The sequence below is a fragment of the Schistocerca nitens genome, chromosome 2 (genome assembly GCF_023898315.1).
Source record: "Schistocerca nitens isolate TAMUIC-IGC-003100 chromosome 2, iqSchNite1.1, whole genome shotgun sequence".
Classification (NCBI taxonomy): domain Eukaryota; kingdom Metazoa; phylum Arthropoda; class Insecta; order Orthoptera; family Acrididae; genus Schistocerca; species Schistocerca nitens.
Window position 1 is genome coordinate 887652833 of NC_064615.1, and position 19358 is coordinate 887672190.

The 19358-nt window shown below is 40.6% G+C and overlaps 1 protein-coding gene across 1 annotated transcript in view; it reads left to right on the forward strand.

The window, feature by feature from the left end:
• The window catches only part of LOC126237195 (CD82 antigen-like), a 326754-nt gene extending 307636 nt beyond the window's left edge, over window positions 1-19118 (forward strand). The window contains exons 4-8 of the mRNA XM_049947074.1: window positions 14588-14722; window positions 15745-15819; window positions 16707-16808; window positions 17698-17865; window positions 17946-19118. Of these exons, the coding sequence (XP_049803031.1) occupies window positions 14588-14722; window positions 15745-15819; window positions 16707-16808; window positions 17698-17865; window positions 17946-18089 (624 nt within the window). The 3' untranslated portion in view covers window positions 18090-19118. The remainder of the gene's footprint in view (window positions 1-14587; window positions 14723-15744; window positions 15820-16706; window positions 16809-17697; window positions 17866-17945) is intronic.
• Window positions 19119-19358: the final 240 nt, after the last annotated feature.

Sequence of the window (19358 nt, forward strand, 5' to 3'; positions counted from 1 at the left end):
AACTATTTGATACTCTATCTGCATGTGAATAGATTAGAGTCTTGTCACTTTGCCACTTCCAAAGGTTTCCTTTCGTCTCCAAATCAACATCACGTAAATTGCCTTTTTGGGTTGAACAGTTGACCAGTAGCAAGGCAGAATAGCTCCACTTGCTAAAGTTGTTCTCCTTAAATAGGTAGTTTCTGGGTTCTGTTATATACATTAATCGTGATTATGCAAAACTGCTAAAATCTTATTGATGCAGTATTTTACTTAACTTTATTATTGGCTCAAATGGCTCTGAGCACTATGGGACTCAACTGCTGTGGTCATTAGTCCCCTAGAACTTAGAACTACGTAAACCTAACTAACCTTAGGACATCACACACACCCATGCCCGAGGCAGGATTCGAACCTGCGACCGTAGCAGCAGCGCGGCTCCGGACTGGAGCGCCTAGAACCGCACGGCCACCGCGGCCGGCTAACTTTATTATTATTCACGAAATAGTTTCATCTGATGATGACAGTGGTGTTAATAGTCCATATACAAACAATTTATTTGAAGAAATATTCTTAGTTTACAATACAATTAAACCATGTGCACGTCAAAATACAGCTTCGTTGGAAATTGTTTTCTGATTGGCGTGATTTATTTGAAAACACTTGGTCTCCTTTTCCAAGCAAACATTGTACTTTTTCCGTAAACTAAACACTTCAAAAGTTACTTGTATCGAAAGTTTGGTCTTACAGAATATTAAATGCAATCCTGTCAGAATTATACTGTTGTAGGCGTGTAGGCATCAGTTTGATTACAGAAATACATAGATTTTCTTCATCATGTTAGTGTATGAAGTATCCAAATTATAAAATGTGTTTCCAGAAAGTTCTCGTTGGACACTGAAAATTCCAGTGTACAGAAAAAGTTAGTCATAAAATAGTAGGCACAATTTTGCTAAATCTAATTACAAACCTTACTAATTTTATTTTCTTATGTTTTACTTGGTTTTATGTTAATATCAAAAATGTAATACTCTGTATTTTCCCGTTTTTGTCACGATTACACTACGCGCGTCTTTATAGTCGTGGCACATAAAACGCAAGGTAAACATGGGCAAGCAACCAACCAGTTCAGGTTCTTATGTTATACATTTGAGTCTCGATTCAGCAATCATTATAAAAAGTTTTATATCAGTCGATCAAAACAGCCATTTTGTTAGTATTTAACTTTTGAGGGTTCTATAGCCAGTTCGCTCGTAAACATCTACGACATGGTGTAGTTAACGGATCTGTGTTAAGAAATTAATGGTAATACATTAAAAGAAAGCTCATAATTGAAACAGAGTTTAGTGCCAATAAATGTGAAGAGAATGAAAATATAAGTTCAGCAATACACTGTCCATTTATTAAATAACAGTTAAATAATCGTAGAAGGAAGAGGTAAAGATGATGAATATATAGGAAACTTATGAGGCATCAAAAAGGTTGTAACGTTGCACAGTGAACTTCGTCATTGAATGCAGAAACATGACACTGAATGTATAATTGCCTGAAGATGGGCGTAAGTCCTAAACCGGTGGTGCTGTATTTACACCACCTTTAGGCGTGACTGGTACCAGACTGTATTCAACATTATCCTCTAAAGGTACAGTCGCACAGTTAGAAAACATTAATTATGGAAAAACTGCATTTCCTAAGTACAAACAAAACTTGTTTTCCATGTTGCAAGTATCATAGATTCTACTTACTAACTCGAACAGTCGTTCAATTTCCACTTTCCCAAAGATTTTAGAAATTCCAAAGGAATGTTGCCTAATTCTGCTTTGGCGTCTGCGCACTAAGTCGTTTAGCGTCTGAGCCGATGGAGCAGGGGCTCCAAATGTTTTTCTCTGACGGAACCCTTTAAGAACCCTGGCAATATGGCGGATGGTTAATAAACTAAAATTTTAAAAAATGAATAACTCGTTTCGTTTGGTAGTTGCTTCACTTTTAAAGCATAACTAATAACATAAAAATAATAATTTAAAAAAAAAATAAATGCCGGAGGAAACGCTTTGTCATTAATAGTTTTTCGCGGAGCACTTACTCACTTCCCGCGGAACACAGTTTGGGAAACCCTGCGCCAGAGGTACCTAGCTACGAGGCGGGAAAAGTAACGAATACTGAACGCGCGTAGTTCGCGAGAGACAGACGCGGGGTTTATTTTGCCGGTCGTAATCCCATACGGGAAGGCCCAGCCATAAATGTTAGCTCCCGGAAAATTGTACAGAGCCCGTCCTGACACGGTCCAGTAAACACGAGTGCGAGAAGCAGATAAGCTAACGACATATGCGAGCGCCGAAGTTGGTTTTAGCGCCGAGTGTTGGCAGCTGGAGACAACATAATGGCTGGAACGCGTGTGGCGGGCTGTAAGCGAGCAACTGGCGCCGTGCGTGACCCCGGCCCCGGCTCTCGCCTCGCGGAATGCTAATAGGCGGGTCGCGACTCCCGGCCGCGACTAATTAGTTCATTAGCTGTAGTCTGGCCGATAGCAGACAGCCAGCCTCCACAAGCATCCAATAACAGTAAGGCCCCACAAGTTACTCTAGAGGAGGATAGCAGCTGTCTGGGAATTTTGTAGACGCTCATTGGACGATTGTAAGGAAAGGCAAAGATTAGGTAAGATTTCCACTTCCGTGAAATCTATTCGCAATTACGAATATGGACAAACATCAGCTGTGTAGTGGAATGACAATGAAAATTAGTGCCACACCAGGACTCTTATCGCGAGAGATCTTCTTACCATTAGGCTATCCGAGCAGGACTAATGGCGACACCCAAACTTCCATATGTCGTAAACAATGTCAACAACGTGTACTCTTTGATTCATTTTGTATATTTCCGCACAGGGGAGACATTTTAACTGAATAGTCGCTTTCCAGGTGTCAGCGGAGAAATAAGATATTGCAGTGCCTATATTGTTCAGAAGTACGATGCAGTGTTCCTTCGGACAGGCCCTGCAATATCTCCCCCCCCCCCACCCTCCCGGGGGCTCGCCATTCTTTGGCGGGTTCGTGCTTGGCTACCACGGAGCCCCAGCCTTTGCAGCATCTTTCCCCTTCCGTGCTGCATGTCTATGTTATTGCTTTTCTTTCTCCCTTGGGAAACATGTTTGGGGTATTATTGGGAATGTTCTGCATTCTGTCGCTGACGAGCGAACAGTCTCTCCTTTGTTTCTCGCTCCCTTTTCCTTTCTTTGCTTCCCTTCTCATGCCGTTCCTCCGCTTCGGCGTTTGAGGTTCCTCTTCTTCTTCCTCCCTGTGCGCTCCTGAAGGCCGGTCCCTGCGTCTGACGCGTAACAGGTGGCTGGATAACGCGATTTCCCAGCCCTGGGTCGACAGGTAGGGTTCACATTTACCCCCTGGTACAGGCCAGGCCCAGGGAGTGGTGATTACCCGAGCTGCAACCTTCCCAAAATTGCCGCTTGGTCCCTCTGTCAGGTGTTCAGATGGTGTGAGACCTGAAGTGTGAACAATCACCTAAGGCGAGTGCGCCCTCTTGTTAAGGGGGCCCCCAGTTGGAAGGAGCGCGCCATCAGAGACGCTGGCAATCGTGGGGATTTTCTTGCAATGAGTCATCATCTTCCCAATCAACGTCTATGAAACGTAAACGTAATGAGGTTAATGATTCAAAGACCCTTCCTGCTGCACCACGGTTCCTCGTAGTCTCACATACTGAAGGCAGTCAGTCCTTCGCCATGGTAAATCTATTATTCAGAAAGATGTTAATGCAATTTCTGGACCTGTGAAATTCTGCACTCGTTTATAGAATGGCACTTTGCTTTTCGAGACTACTTTTGATTCTCGAGCGCAACACCTGCTTGCTGCCTCGCTTCTCCATGGTTACCCTGTACATGTTGATGCCCATAGAACTTTGAACTCTTGCCATGGTGTAACTTAAACCAGGCTGCTCGCGGTCTAACCTTGGTCGAAATCCAATCTTACCTTTCTGATCAGGGTGTCATTGCCATCCATCGTGTAATGAAAAAGGTAGATTCCTCCTCAGTGCCCACCCGCACTCTTTTCTCACCTTTGATAGTGGTGCTTCCAACCAAGATCAAAGCAGGCTATGAAATTATCACAGTCCGGCCGTACATTCCAAACCCGATGAGCTGTTACCAGTGTCATCGTTTCAACCACACTAGAGCATCTTGTCGACACCCAGCCAAATATGTAACCCGTGGTAGGGATGTGCATGAGGGCGGTTGTCCGCCTCCTTCTCCCTGCTGTATCAACTGCAATGGTGGCCATGCCGCCTTTCTGGATTGTCCCGTGTATCTCGATGAGAAGGCTGTCCAAGAAATCCAGGTAAAGGAATAAGTGCCTTACCCAGTCGCTCGCAAGTTACTGGCTAGTCGCAAACCCTGTGTTCTCCTGTGTGGCACCTATAGTTCTGTTCTTGTTATCCCTCGCTCCATGAAGGACATGGCCACGCAGACATGCGACCTCCAATTCAGCTCTGCGGTTGTGAAATCGCCCAGTATCAAGTTAGCATCGCCATCCCTCCGTCCAGCTGTGCAACAAGCTGTCCAACTCTCGCGTCAAGGGGAGAAGCCACCAGCTACACAACCAGTAGGCCGGAAAGAACAGAAGGAATACTCCCGTGAAGACTACTTCTGTCCCTCCAGCCTAACAACAAACAGTAAGAGCTGACGGTAGGGTTAGAGTGTGTCTCAGATCCCACGAAGCCTTGGACCCCAAGTTGTCAACAAGGCACTGTGCAAACTAGTGGTGGGTCCATAATGGTGTGGGCGTCCTCTGGTCAAAGTGAACCGACCATTGACCGGAATTGGTTATGTTCAGTTACTTCGAAACCATTTGCAGCCAAACAACGATGGATGACAATGCACCATATCACCGGGCCACAACTGTTCGCGATTGGCTTGAAGAACATTTGTTCGCGATTGGCTTGAAGTACCTCCTGGACAATTCGAGCGAATGATTTGGTCACTCAAACCGCTCGACATGAATCCCATCGAACATTTATGGAACGTAAGCAAAAGGTATTTTCTTGCACAAAATCGTGCAGCGGCAACACTTCCCGAATTAGGGACGGATGTAGAGGCAGCATGACTCGTCATTTCTGCAGGGACTTCCAACAACTTGTTGAGTCCATGTCATGTCGACTTGGTGCACTACGCTGGGCAAAAGGTGGTCCGACGCGATGTCAGGAGGTATGTCATGACTTTTGTCATCCCAATGTATACCTCTATTGCAATTAGCTTCTACCAAATTAATTAGAAAACCAAAACTGTAAACTAAAAGAGCTGTCCTGTGAAAATCTGTATTGTGCAGTGCAGTGATTAGTGCTGGACTGTATGACGACACACTACGTGCCTTGCAATTGTAACCCACGAAACTAACAATAAAAATTCTGCATAAAATTGCAAATCGAATTTTGAAAGTTTTAAAAAAACGTACCCTATAAATTAACGTACACGATGTGATTAAATTCCTAACAGTGAATAATACTCACGCACTACGCTGTGAGCAAAAGAAATGTAATCTGAATCGAACCTGATAACAATTTTCATATGCAAAGCTAGCAGTAAATGATCTTGCAGTTTTCCGACTGTGACAATAAATGTTATTATGTGAAACTTCCTCGCAGATTATAACTGTGTGCCGGACCGAGACTCGAACTCGGAACCGTTGCTTTTCGCGGGCAAGTGCTCTACCAACTAAGCTACCCAAGCACGACTCACGCCCCCGTCCTCACAGCTTTACTTCTGCCAGTACCTCGTCTCTTACCTTCCAAACTTTACAGAAGCTCTCCTGCGAACCTTGCAGAACTAGAACTCCTGAAAGAAAGGATATTGCGGAGACGTGGCGGCTTAGCCACAGCCTGGAGGTTGTTTCTAGAATGAAATAATAAATTCTAGAAACGACCCCCAGGCTGTGGCTAAGCCATGTCTCCGCAATGTCCTTTCTTTCAGGACTGCTAGTTCTGATAGGTTCGCAGGAGAGCTCCTGTAAAGTTTGGAAGGTAGGAGACGAGGTACTGGCAGAAGTAAAGCTGTGAGGACCGGGCGTGAGTCGTGCTTGGTTGGGTAGCTCAGTTGCTAGAGCACTTGCCCGCGAAAGGCAAAGGTCTCGAGTTCGAGTCTCGGTCCGGCACACAGTTTTAATTTGACAGGAAGTTTCATATCAGCGCACACTCCGCTGTAGAGTGAAAATTTCATTCTAATGTTATATGTGGCTTCCCTGTGCCAATGGAAACACGGTACTGCTCGAAGTGATCAACATAAAGTAAGACAACTACAAACCCGCTACATCTTTCTAAATGATTGGAAAGAAACTAAGGTTGTTTTTCGTTCAGAACTATGTTGCGAATAATGAAACTCATTGTGTGCTACAATAATTTTTTAGTATTACTCATTTAAAACATGATTCTGCCGTGAATTAATTATTGAAATGATTAAGAAGTGGTAAATCTGTAACTTCTGAGTGCAAGCCATGTTAATTTCGTCTGAACAATGAAACTAACCTGAACCGATAAAGGAAAAATCCCACAAAACTTGCTTCTCAAATTAATCTTCACCAAATCAAATTTCCAAAATTCATCGTACTCTGTATCTTTCTCTCTGTAAGCTATTTCAGACCGCCTAAAAATACGCTAAAGCAATGACAATGCAACTAGCAATCAAAGATCACATTGCTTGTGCTTAGAACCTCTGCGGCGTAGCGTATCTACTATTGAAAACCTCTGAAATATCCAGTAATACAGATATGAAGTACGACAAATCGTACGAAAATAGAGCATACATTACTTTTCTTCAAAACCAAAAATTAGCTAGAAACCTTACAGCCTGTAACAAAGAACAAGACTTCGGTAGTATCAGATTACAAGATTAATGGTGAGATATCTTCGTCCCATTGTGTAAAGCATTTAGCGGGTACTAAGCAGTGATAAGAGACAATCACAATCAGTATTAGTGAATGTGAATGAAAGGCTTTGGTTGTTTGGAAGAGTTTTAAAAAGTTTTTAATATTTTTTTGTGGGATCTGAAATTTAAAAACCTCTGACACCGGCCTGGTTTAGCTTCACTGATCAGGATAGCAAAAAACATGCGTATAGTAAGGGAATTTTCATTCACAAAGCAGGCTTATCACATTCACACAGTTCAATACTGTTCTATCCTGATTAAATTGAGCTTAACTTAAATTCCATAAGGCAGTGAAGCAATTTTGAAGTCTCGGTGCGAAGAAAATTGCCAGTCGATCTCCTGAAAACATTTGTATTAATAATTAACTTTCGATCATCAAATGGGGAAAACCGGAGATCTGCTGGTAAGACCGTGTTAGCCCATTTATTGAAAGTAATAAACTGGATATCTTGAGCGTACAAAACGGCAGGTTCGTCCAGTGTAAATCAGACATTCCCCACTGATCCCGTGCAACACAGCGTAGTAAGCAGACACTGTCAATAATAATCAGTTAAATAATACGCGAACACACTTACTTCAGTTTAGTTCATGTATTAAATTCCTTCTCATACAGAATCTCATCAAGATGGCGACTAACTCAACAATACATACATATACATCTTCGTTCTTTCATGGCTAATCGGCAAGATCTGAATCTTTCTTTTCATAAGAGAAAACATAGATAGCAGAGAAGCTATTCCATGGAGTAAATGCACGCTCCAAGGAATAATAGGGCTTGAAACTACTTTGCATTGATAATCATCGTATATTAAAGTTTAGGAATAGGTAAGATAAGAAGAGAGATTTCGAGATATGTACTGAGTTATAAAATTTATAAAATTTCTGAAAATATCGCGGAGAGACTGCTGCAAGAGACATTACAAGTTGACAGTGCAACTATAAATAGCACTTCATACAGCAGAGGCAGTAGACGTCGAACCAGGCGCGAATCCAAAGGTATGAGGACTTAATATGTTAAAACGGTTTATTTATTTTATTACTGTAGTTGAGTCGGCGTTAAGTTGATCCCTGACAGTTGCAGTGGGCTGAGCGTCAGCTTCTGGGCTTACCTCAACCAATAACGTAACGCGAATGTCAGGGTCTTACGCTGTCTCGACTGTAGCTAACAAACCCGGAATTGTCCGGGTATTCATTTTGCCAGTTTCCTATTTGAAACATAAACAGAAAATCAACTGTGTAGTGAAGTATCGAAAAAATTTCATTTCCATGTACTCGTGGAAACACCTCTGAAATTATGAAACAGTCGTACAAAGAATGCATATTATACAAATGTATAACTACAGTGCCCAAATTAAGAAATGTAATCCCAACAGTTTCTGTTCTCTGTGGCAAAGGCTGTTCATAGCTCTACAGACGGGTATCGTTTCCGTCTACAGCCTTTGCCCTTAGCTGTCAAAAGCGCTGACAGGTGTCAGGGATTTCGTTTGACCCAACTGAAGGAGTTTCTTAGTACTAAAGAATAAATGTACGGTATTGACACTTCCTGCATAATGGAGCATTTTTTCGCGTTACAGTATTTGTGATGTTATATTTCTTGATCTATCGGCCATTCAATGTTACAATTATGTAAGTACATTCAGCGACATATGTGGATACTATCTGCAACCATCTTATTGTTTATGAACTCATACCTTTCGAACTGTGATAAGTAGGTCTATCTTACCCCCATAGCCATTGTTGTCCGACAATAAGGGCTATGTGTAAGAAGTTCTGTTTAAATCGGTCCAATGTTTTAGGAGATATGGGGAAAACACTCACTAACTCACTCACTCACTCCTGTTATATGTATCGATTAAAATCCTACGCATATTTTGCATGTAACTGGGTGATGGCAAACTGCAGTTGGGGAGAGGCGGCTGGAAGAGGCATTAAAAAATCTTCCACACCCCAGAATCGAACCCTGGATCTACCGCTGCATCGAACGAATTCAGAGAAGCCTAACTAGGATTGTAACAGGTATTATAAATCCTCGGGGAACTTAAATGGGAATTCTTGGAAGAAAGAAAAGTCCTCATAAAACCCTGATTTGTAAATTTAGAGAACCTGTATTACCAGAAGGCCGTGCGTCCATTCTCCTGCCATAATCGTGTATCTCGCTTACGGAACACAAAAGGCTGAGGTGAGATCAGGATGCGTACACAAAGGCATATGTAGTCATTTCTTTTCGTCACTCACAAGGGTACCTCCCCATCGCACCCCCCTCAGATTTAGTTATAAGTTGGCATAGTGGATAGGCCTTGTAAAACGGAACACAGATCAATCGAGAAAACAGGAAGAAGTTGTATGGAACTATGAAAAAATAAGCAAAATATACAAACTGAGTAGTCGATGTGCAACATAGGCAACATCAAGGAGAGCGTGAGCTTAGGAGCGCCGTGGTCCCGTGGTTAGCGTGGACAGCTGCTGAACTCGAGGTCCTTGGTTCAAGTCTTCCTTCTACCGGAAAGTTTAATTTTTTATTTTCAGACAATTATCAAAGTTCAGGCACTCGCACATAATCAACTTCGCTCTCCAAAATTCCAGGACATGTTTAGATTTGCTTGGACATATGTAGGATTTGACGGTCTACACACGGAAAATTTTGAAAGCGTTAAAAACATATGTTTTGACAGAGCACAGGGAAAACTGTGCGACTGTGAAACTGTTGCATTCATTTGTTGCAGTTTATGTGACAAACTCTTATGTTTTCATCACTTTTTTGGGAGTGATTATCACATCCGCAAGAAAACGTAAATCGGGCAAGGTAGAAGAATCTTTTTACCCGTTCGCCGAATGTACAAGTTAGGTGGGTCGACAACATATACCTGTCATGTGACGCACATGCCGTCACTAGTGTCGTGTAGAATATATCAGACGTGTTTTCCCGTGGAGGAATCGGTTGACCTATGACCTTGATCAAATGTTTTCGGTTCCCATTGGAGAGGCACGTCCTTTCGTCTACTAATCGCACTGTTTTACGGTGCGGTCGCAAAACACAGACACTAAACTTATTACAGTGAACAGAGACGTCAATGAACGAACGGACAGATCATAACTTTGCGGAAATAAAGAACGTAAACTTTTTACTCGACGGAAGACTTGAACGAAGGACCTCTCGTTCCGCAGCTGCTCACGCTAACCACGGGACCACGGCGCTCCTAAGCTCACGCCTTCCTTGATGTTGCCTATGTTGCGCATGGACTACTCAGTTTGTATATTTTGCTTATTTTTTTCATAGTTCCACACAACTTCTTCCTGTTTTCTCGATTGATCTGTGTTCAGTTTATCAAGGCCTATCCACTGTGCCAACTTATAACTAAATCTGAGGGGGGTGCGATGGGGAGGTTCCCTTGTCAGTACACAAATCAAATGGAAAACAATCGCGATGTTGGCACGAAGCACCCTTCGCCGTAACTGTACAGTGGATTGTGGTTTATATATACTGAGATCCAAAACGTTGACGTCAACTCACCGCAAGACTGAATGTCGCGTGGTGGCGTGTCTGGCACGTGACCCGGTAATAAGTGGGAATCATGTTGCCGACAGTAAGGGCCATGAATCTGGAAATCGACTGACATAAGCGTCTTAGACAAGGGGCTGGTTGTTAAGACACAAGACCTGGGAGCGAGTATCTGGGAAACTGTCGACTGTCCGCCTGCTGCTAGCATGTATGAAGAGTGGTTGAAGTACGTTAAAACCACAAATAGGTGACAAGATGGTGGACGTACGCACATGACCTCAGAACCGGGGGTTGGAGGCTTGGCTGTTCTGTAAAGCAGGATATGCAGCGATATGTGAGAGATCTGACGGCAGCATGCAATGCTAGTGAAAGTCCAAATGTTTCGGTCCACAGCGTTCAGCGCACTTAGTTGAAACATGGGGCTACGCAACAGACGACCCTCCTCTCACGTGTTCCCATGTTGATCCAGTGGCAATCGTAAATGATTGCAATGACAGGGGATCATCTAGATTGGACCCTGAATCAATGGAAACGTGTCGCCTGATAAGAGTTAAAACATTTTTCTTGTAACACCAGGTCGATGGCCGTGTCTAAACACATCGTCATCCAGGAAAGCAGCTACTCGAAACATGGTCACAGATGCAGGCTAATTGGCTGTATTATGCTGTGGGTTGTGGCGGTGTTCAAAGAGCAAGGTGCCAAAGGATCTACATCTACATACATACTCCGCAATCCACCATACGGTGCGTGGTGGAAGGTACCTCGTACCACAACTAGAATCTTCTTTCCCTGTTCCATTCCCAAACAGAACGAGGGAAAAATGACTGCCTATATGCCTCTGCACGAGCCCTAATCTCTTATCTTTGTGGTCTTTCCGCGAAATGTAAGTTGGCGGCAGTAAAATTGTACTGCAGTCAGCCTCAAATGCTGGTTCTCTAAATTTCCTCAGTAGCGATTCACGAAAAGAACGCCTCCTTTCCTCTCGAGACTCCCACTCGAGTTCCTGAAGCATTTCCGTAACACTCGCGTGATGATCAAACCTACCAGTAACAAATCTTGCAGCCCGCCTCTGAATTGCTTCTATGTCCTCCCTCAATCCGACCTGATAGGGATCCCAAACGCTCGAGCAGTACCCAAGAATAGGTCGTATTAGTGTTTTATAAGTGGTCTCCTTTACAGATGAACCACATCTTCCCAAGATTCTACCAATGAACCGAAGACAACTATCTGCCTTCCTCACAACTGCCATTACATGTTTGTCCCACTCAATATCGCTCTGCAATGTTACGCCCAAATATTTAATCGACGTGACTGTGTCAAGCGCTACACTACTAATGGAGTATTCAAACATTACAGGATTCTTTTTCCTATTCATCTGCATTAATTTACATTTATCTATATTTAGAATTAGCTGCCATTCTTTACACCAATCACAAATCCTGTCCAAGTCATCTTGTATCCTCCTACAGTCGCACATTGCTATCCACATTATCCAAAAGATGGTTGATAACTGTGAACATGACATCAAGAGAACGTAACCACTGCAAGCCACATTGACGAATGAGCGACACAGGCATAGCCACGCCCAAAAACGTTTCGTTATGCCTCTGCAACTAGTTGCTCTTACACTTACGGCCGAGCACAATATCCCTCAGCCCTGCCCGCGATGATCAACCAAGACAACATCTTCTAGCAGGCCAGCTGTGTGATTAGCGTATTAAGCATAACTCGGTGAAAGTTATTGTAAAAGTTCCGTAGAGTGAGAAATTTGTATTTTGTCTGTATCAAGCAATACGTTAATTTTCAGAGACAATTGTAAATATTCGTGACGTTCCTATGGAAATAGATTGTACAAAATTAAGTAATTCTTCTTGTCTCTGTTATATTAAAATTAACTAATATTTTGTGTGTTGTGGAATCCACTCAGTCTAAGGACCCACTAACGCGAGCGGTTCTAGGCGCTACAGTCTGGAACCGCGCGACCACTACAGTCGCAGGTTCGAATCCTGCCTCGGGCATGGATGTGTGTGCTGTCCTTAGGTTAGTTAGGTTTAAGTAGTTCTAAGTTCTAGGGGACTGATGACCTCAGATGTTAAGTCCCATAGTGCTCAGAGCCATTTGAACCATTTGACCCACTGATGCACCGACGAGTGTCTGTCCCAACGTGGATGACATTCACATTTCCTTCCATGGGACCTGTGGTAGTAATGGGAGATACCATGACAGCTGTGGACTAAATAAACATTACTGCAGACCATTCGCATCCCTTCATGCTCGATGTCATCCCCAACGGCAATGGCATTTTCCAGCAGGATAACTGTCCAGGTTTAAAGGCCCTAGTCATGTTACAGTGGTGTGAGGAGCATGATAGTGAACACTAGTTGATGTCTTGAGCGCCAAATCCACCTGATAGGAACCTGAGGGAAAACTTCGGAGCGCTACCTGACGCCAGTTCCATGTAGTGGAAGTGGGTGAGAGACTGGTAACGAGAGACAGTCTGACAGTGATAATGAGGAAGAGAGAAAAAGTAGCTGTGGGAAAGACCAAATGAGATAGTAGCGGTAAGAGAGAAATTGACAGTGAGAGGAGACAATAGTAGTAGGACAGAACGAAGGACAACTGTGGGTGTGAGATGGGAGACAGTGACAGAGAGATACACTGATATGAAATGACAATGAGTTAGGCTGAATAAGTCAATGAGTACGGAAATTTGGAGTAAATGAGTATGAGCGACATTAAGCGATGGGTGTGAACGAGTTACAGTTAGTGAGAGTTGTATTTACGAGAGCGCCAATATGTTCGCATGCCAAAATGTTTGGGAAAATTTTTAAAGGTGCCGAGGAAGGTAGAACAAAGGCAGCTGGCATTACCTCACTTTTCAGTCAGATTCTTCTAAACAGAACATTTTCGCCTTTTTGTGTTCCAATAGGATGATTTTTTCTGCTGGTAAATAAAAAGTCAGATTCTTATCATTTAGACTAACGTGTTTATCTGCAGAAAAAAATCCTTCTCCATTGCAAGAAGTGAAAGATGTATACTTAAATGTGGAAATAGGGAAAGTGTAAGGTTGAAAAATTCCAGATCCTGTCCATTTTATCCACCAGAAATTGTTCTTGCTTCCCTGTCTAAGAAAACATCATACCTGTCTGTTCCAAAAATCCACTCGGTAATAATCATAGTGTCCGAAAAATTCAAGTTCGCTGATTCCTGATCACTTCAACTCAAATTGAGAGCGAAAGAAGAAGAATGTAAAATAACCTTTGCGGGTGAAGGGGGTTTAGAGCACGACTGCTTCTCAGTTGTTCGCCAAAATACAGCACTCGTAAGGGATGTTGTTATATCTTCGCTTGCTGAAAGCTCAGCCATTGACAAAGAAATGATGTATTGTTAAGTAGGGTTCACACACGCGTCTAATGTGGCGCCACAGCTTGTGGCTTTCTATAGTGGCATCGTGACCTTCAGTTCATACACAACGGCACAAATTCTATGTTGTTGCACAGCTTTCAGTATGGTGTCAGTTGAACTCATATAAGCGGATATGAATGTTATAGTGCAGTGACAAGAGTTAAATACAAGAAACAGGAAACCCAAGTGTTGGATCTGAACTTAAGGTTTCGCACAGGGATAAATCGGGGGCCACAAACATCTTTATAATAGAAATAACATTCGGAGCCGAAAACACTGGCTACAGTGGCACGCTAACCAACAGTGGGTGTGTAAAAATCATCTGCAGACACGCCACTCTTGCAAAATTTTAATGTCTTGTTGTATTTGTTTATATAGGCATTTCAGGTAACTAATTTTTAGTTTAACAGCTGCCACATCACACTCTGTAGATATTTCCTGCATATAATCCACAATTTATAGAACGTTTGGTCTCATAGATCACAAGGTTTTATGACTCACTTTTTTGGTTAAATGTATTAAGTTTATTAAGTTTATTTACTTTTCCAAAAATCTTTTAAGATTTTGAGATGGGCTGAACCATGAAGTTCTCTTTGTAATGATTAAATGACCGGAATTGCAAGACAAGATTTTTAAGGATAAATAGTTTTAACTGTCAAAGGTGGTCATGGTGGTGGTGCTCCAAACAACTGCTTGTAATTGGTTTTTTGAGATTACTGTATTATTTTAACCTAATTTAGATGGTAGTAGATTGACTGCTACGGTTTCTTCTTTTGTTTCAGTTCCAACAATTCACACAACCCACTGTTATAGAACAGGCGTCATATATTCTGATAGCAGCTGGAGCATTTATGTTTGTAGTCAGTTTTCTTGGCTACTGTGGTGCACTGAGAGAATCGAAATGCCTTTTGACTTGTGTAAGTATTGAAGGGATTTGTTTGTACCAAATGAATATTTCACTGTAAGCTGAAAGGAGAAATTTTGCCAATATCAGAGTCTGAAATGAAATGATTAGTACGTGCATATCTCTCTCTCTCTCTCTCTCTCTCTCTCTCTCTCTCTCTCTCTCTCTCTCTCTCTCTCCCCCTCCCCCCTCTTTTTATGAATTTTCTGAACCAGTGCGCATGTAATATTTATCTGATTCGGATTACTACTTCAGTTTATTTCAGCAGCTTCACTTTCCAACAGTATAAATACGGAAACGTTCATCAGCAGTGATTTTGTGTTCTTATATCATACATTGATTGAAATACTGTCTTTAATTTCTGAATAATGAATTTGCGTTATGTGAGTACAGATGTCAGATTTGAGCAGTAGTTAACCTCATACTCAACTGTGTTTTACAGACAGATATTTTGTATTAGTATTGTTATCTTGCCTCTTCGTTGAAGTGTATCATGAAGCAGTACTTGAGGCCCTCCTTGTCACTCTTTACAGCATTGGTAGCTTCATGCAACACTTGCTGAAATGTAAGGGTTTCTGCTGTCAAACTCGATCTGCTGCATGCAACCTAAGCAGCACCTCAGACAAAAGATAAAAATGCAAAACAAATCATCTTCATATAAATAACAACTTTTTGGACACTTGTCCTATTTGATTGTTATCAAAATTAAATTAAAATTGTTTGCACACATGTTTGCTCGTTTATAGACGAGGTAAAGAAAATTTTGCACTTACAATGTTTATGAGCAACATTCCTTATTTTGTACACTCTCAAAAGTAAATGTTTCTCTAAACTACTTAGAATAAAATACCATTAAGGTTGATGAGAGAGGGGGGGGGAGAGGGAGGACGGAAGGAGAATCATAGTTATACAACCCTCTCTGCCTACACACAAACCCTCCTTGTCGCTTTGTCATTAATGAAAGCCATCGGCCTTGAAGTAATTAGCTTTTTGGACAGCTCGGCTGAAGGAAGTAATAATTCTTTCTGCTTACAGTATGGTGTTTTCTTGGTGATAATTCTTATAATGGAGATCACAGCTGGAAGTCTTGCAGCTGCTTACAAAGATGAGGTAAGATACAATAACATGATTGTTACTTGTATATTATGTGTGTGTGTGTGTGTGTGTGTGTGTGTGTGTGTGGTGGGGGGGGGGGGGGGTTGTCACTATTAATGTAATGCCTTCAAGGAAAGATGGAAAAAGTCATATATTTTCTGAATTATGGCAATCACCTAGCTTAAGAGTTCTCCAGGACTACTCTACTCTTTTACATTGACACTTAGTAAAATGCTTGTTTGTGGTGTACAAGAGTTTGAATTTTGAAAGTGATGCAGCTACTTTATAGAGCAGCTTAATATTTGCTTGCAATCTATCCAAAGCCAGATCTTGAAATTACTGATGATGATGATTTTTAATCAGCTGGAAATAGAAAAGGAGTATTGTGTAAATTTCAGTTGTAATTGCAGTGTTGACGAGTTCCCTGTACATTAAATCTCAGTCTTAACTGTGTCTGTTAGAGGACAATAAAAATTCTGATTCTGGTTGTATAGATTATTCTTATTAAGCCTGCCTTTTCTTAAATTAATGCTCACATTTTGCTCCATGGAGATGAAGTCTGTAATGTTAATTCTTTGGAACAATTTTTCCCCTGTTCTGTGATTTCTACATATAGTACTGTTCTGTGTACAACATATGGTCAGGTGTTGGAGCAGCATACATTAATTGATTGACTCATTTCATCACAAACTACACATTAATAGTTGTTCCGTACTTTGGACAGATTTTTGTGCTTGTTGATTTGGCCACTGCATATTTTACAGGTGTGACCAGTATTAGATTTTGAAACTCCTTCACATCTTTGAATTTTTCTCTGACTGAGTCTGGAGACTTCAGTCTTTTGCAGCCTTCTGAAATATTTATGGATTGACATTAAAGTATAAATATGGCATTTGTTTCAGGCAAAGGATGAGACAGAAAAATTTTTAAAGTCAACAATTGAGAAGTATTATGCAAGTAATCAGGATGCTGTTACACTGATGTGGGACTACATAAATGCAGAGGTGAGAAATTACAAAAAAACATAAGTTATTTAGTACAGACAGGTGTACTTGGTGGTGATGGTGTCTGTGAAGCTAGTAACTACATGACCTTGTTCTCTACTTTTATAAGAATTGTTTTTATTTATGTGTGCTCACAGACAATTTATATAAATGTATTCCAATACATTCTGTGATAGAATGACTGTTCAGAAATGTAATAAAGTCTGTAAGTATCTGAGTTCAGGTTTTGTACATAATGAGTCATTGTGCATACATACTTCAATGGCAGACATTGCAATGCTTATGAATTGCTGAAGAGGTAGCAATATTAAAGTAATAAGAGACTAGACTGAACTGCAATTCGTATCTCTAGAAATTTAGGGTGTTAAAACACTATTTGCAATGTAGTAGTACACTAAAATGAAGTCGTACACTAAAATGAGTTCGTAAATTTTTAATTATTTTCAACTGGTCCAGCCTCCCTAAACACCTGGTTTGAAAGTGCTTTTCCAAAACTTTCTTCATACATTCAGGATTTGAAAGTTGGTGCCTGGACATTAATTCTCTAAAATAGTAAGGCACACTTCTCAAAAATTATTCGTTCATCACTCTTCCTCTGTGCTTGAAAGCAAAAAACATGAGAGTCCATTGATTTTTCTACTGTAATATATTGGTGTACAGTAGGGATTATCGGGAATGAAGTAATTTGAGTGAGTTTGGTAAGATATATATATAGTATTTAATAGATGTGAGCATAGCCACAATAGGCAACTCTAACATTGTTCTCTGAGATTACATCTTTCTACCTTCAGCCTTATCTTCACAAGAATTATTGTCATGTTACACAAATGGTTAGTGTAATTTCTTTATTTTATTTTTTCCCCAATGATGTGTATTTTTTTGTATTCAGTTCAAATGCTGTGGAGTTCAGAACTGGGAAGATTTCAAAACTGCTCCAAAATGGAATGCCACAGTACCAAGGTCTTGCTGCATTCTTGAAGGGGATATAGCAAAATTCCAACCCAAGTATTCAGCTTGCCCAGCTAGTGCATCAAACCAAAATTCTTACTGGATGGATGTAAGTTAATTTTATTTGTATGATGATTGTATATTTCTTACAGAAAAATTATATTAATTTCTGGATTCTTGCTTTTTCAGGGTTGCTATAACAAGTTCTTGGTATGGGTGGATGAACATATAAGAATAGTTATAGGTGTTGGCATTGGCTTGGGTTTGCTCCAGTTGATTGGCATCTTCCTTGCATTCTGTTTGTCAAAATCAATTGACCAATACATAAAGTGATTTTATATGGCCAAAGTAGTTATCAAAAGTGAATGGTCAGAGGTGGTGTGCTGCACAGATTGAGTGACAATATATACACCTATTTTTATTACAAAATTAATGTTAAAATTAGAACTGTTAGTTGTAATGGATGTGTGTGATGTGAAGAAAAATTGTGTGTTTGGAAGGCAGAACCTCTCGAGTGAATAGAAAGGTGAAAGTGTTAATAGTGCTTCCACATTATACGTATATAAGTGAATATGTTAAATGTGTAAAGTTTAAGATGAGGACATCTATATAGAATACAAAATTTTTAATGATAGGAAAGATATATTTGTATAATTGTTTCATATGAAATTTGTTTGGTCTTTAACTACCATTGTCAGTCTTCTTTTTTTGTGTTTCCTTCTATAAAATTGACATTCCACCATTGACTACCTTGGTATTAACCTTGTTTGCAGTTTCTGGTCCACGAGTGTCAAATTACTTTCAAGGTTCGACTGTAGTATTTTTCTTTTCAATCCATTATGCATAGCAGTGGTTTAACTGCAAAGCGTTCCACTAACACATGACTTTGCAGCTCTGTTTCATATCTGATATTTTTCTACACCTCTATTCTTTAATTGAATGTTTTCTCTTTTTTCTACTTCATCCAGTTATTGTCTTGAAAAACATTTCAGTATATCAAATTTGGAAATTGCATCTTGCATCTGTATATTCACCATTTTCCAGAATGTTACTGAATTGTGTGTACATATGATGTTTGTATATACTGTATATTTTGCTGTTAGTCCTACATAAATCCTGGCTCCCTCATAAAATCAGCTTTTTTACTTTCATTGTCAAACATTCCAGTGGTGTTCTGAGTTCTTTTTTTTTTTTTTATGAAAATTGAAACACGTGTTAACTGTAAATGCCAAAGTGCTGTGAATGGCACATTATCAACTGCACACAATTAAAAATGTTATTTTTAACATTATTGAAATGTTACTTGTATGAAATTTATTATATGTAAAATAAAATGATGAAATAAATCTTTAGAAACAAGTTCCCTAAAGTCATTTTACTTGTTTGCCAATATTTCAGCCAGTCAATGAAACATCAGTAGACCTGATTTGTGAATAAATGAAAGTCTTCCTTGTTAACTAACAAATGTTCTTTTTCTCTATTTATGTTACTCATATTAGTTTTTTAAACCCAAGTTTCTGTTCTATTGTGTGAGACATTTTTTTAACAGTAAATGCTGAAGTGACTCTCACTATTGCGTATCAGTTTTTGTGCCGTAAGAAC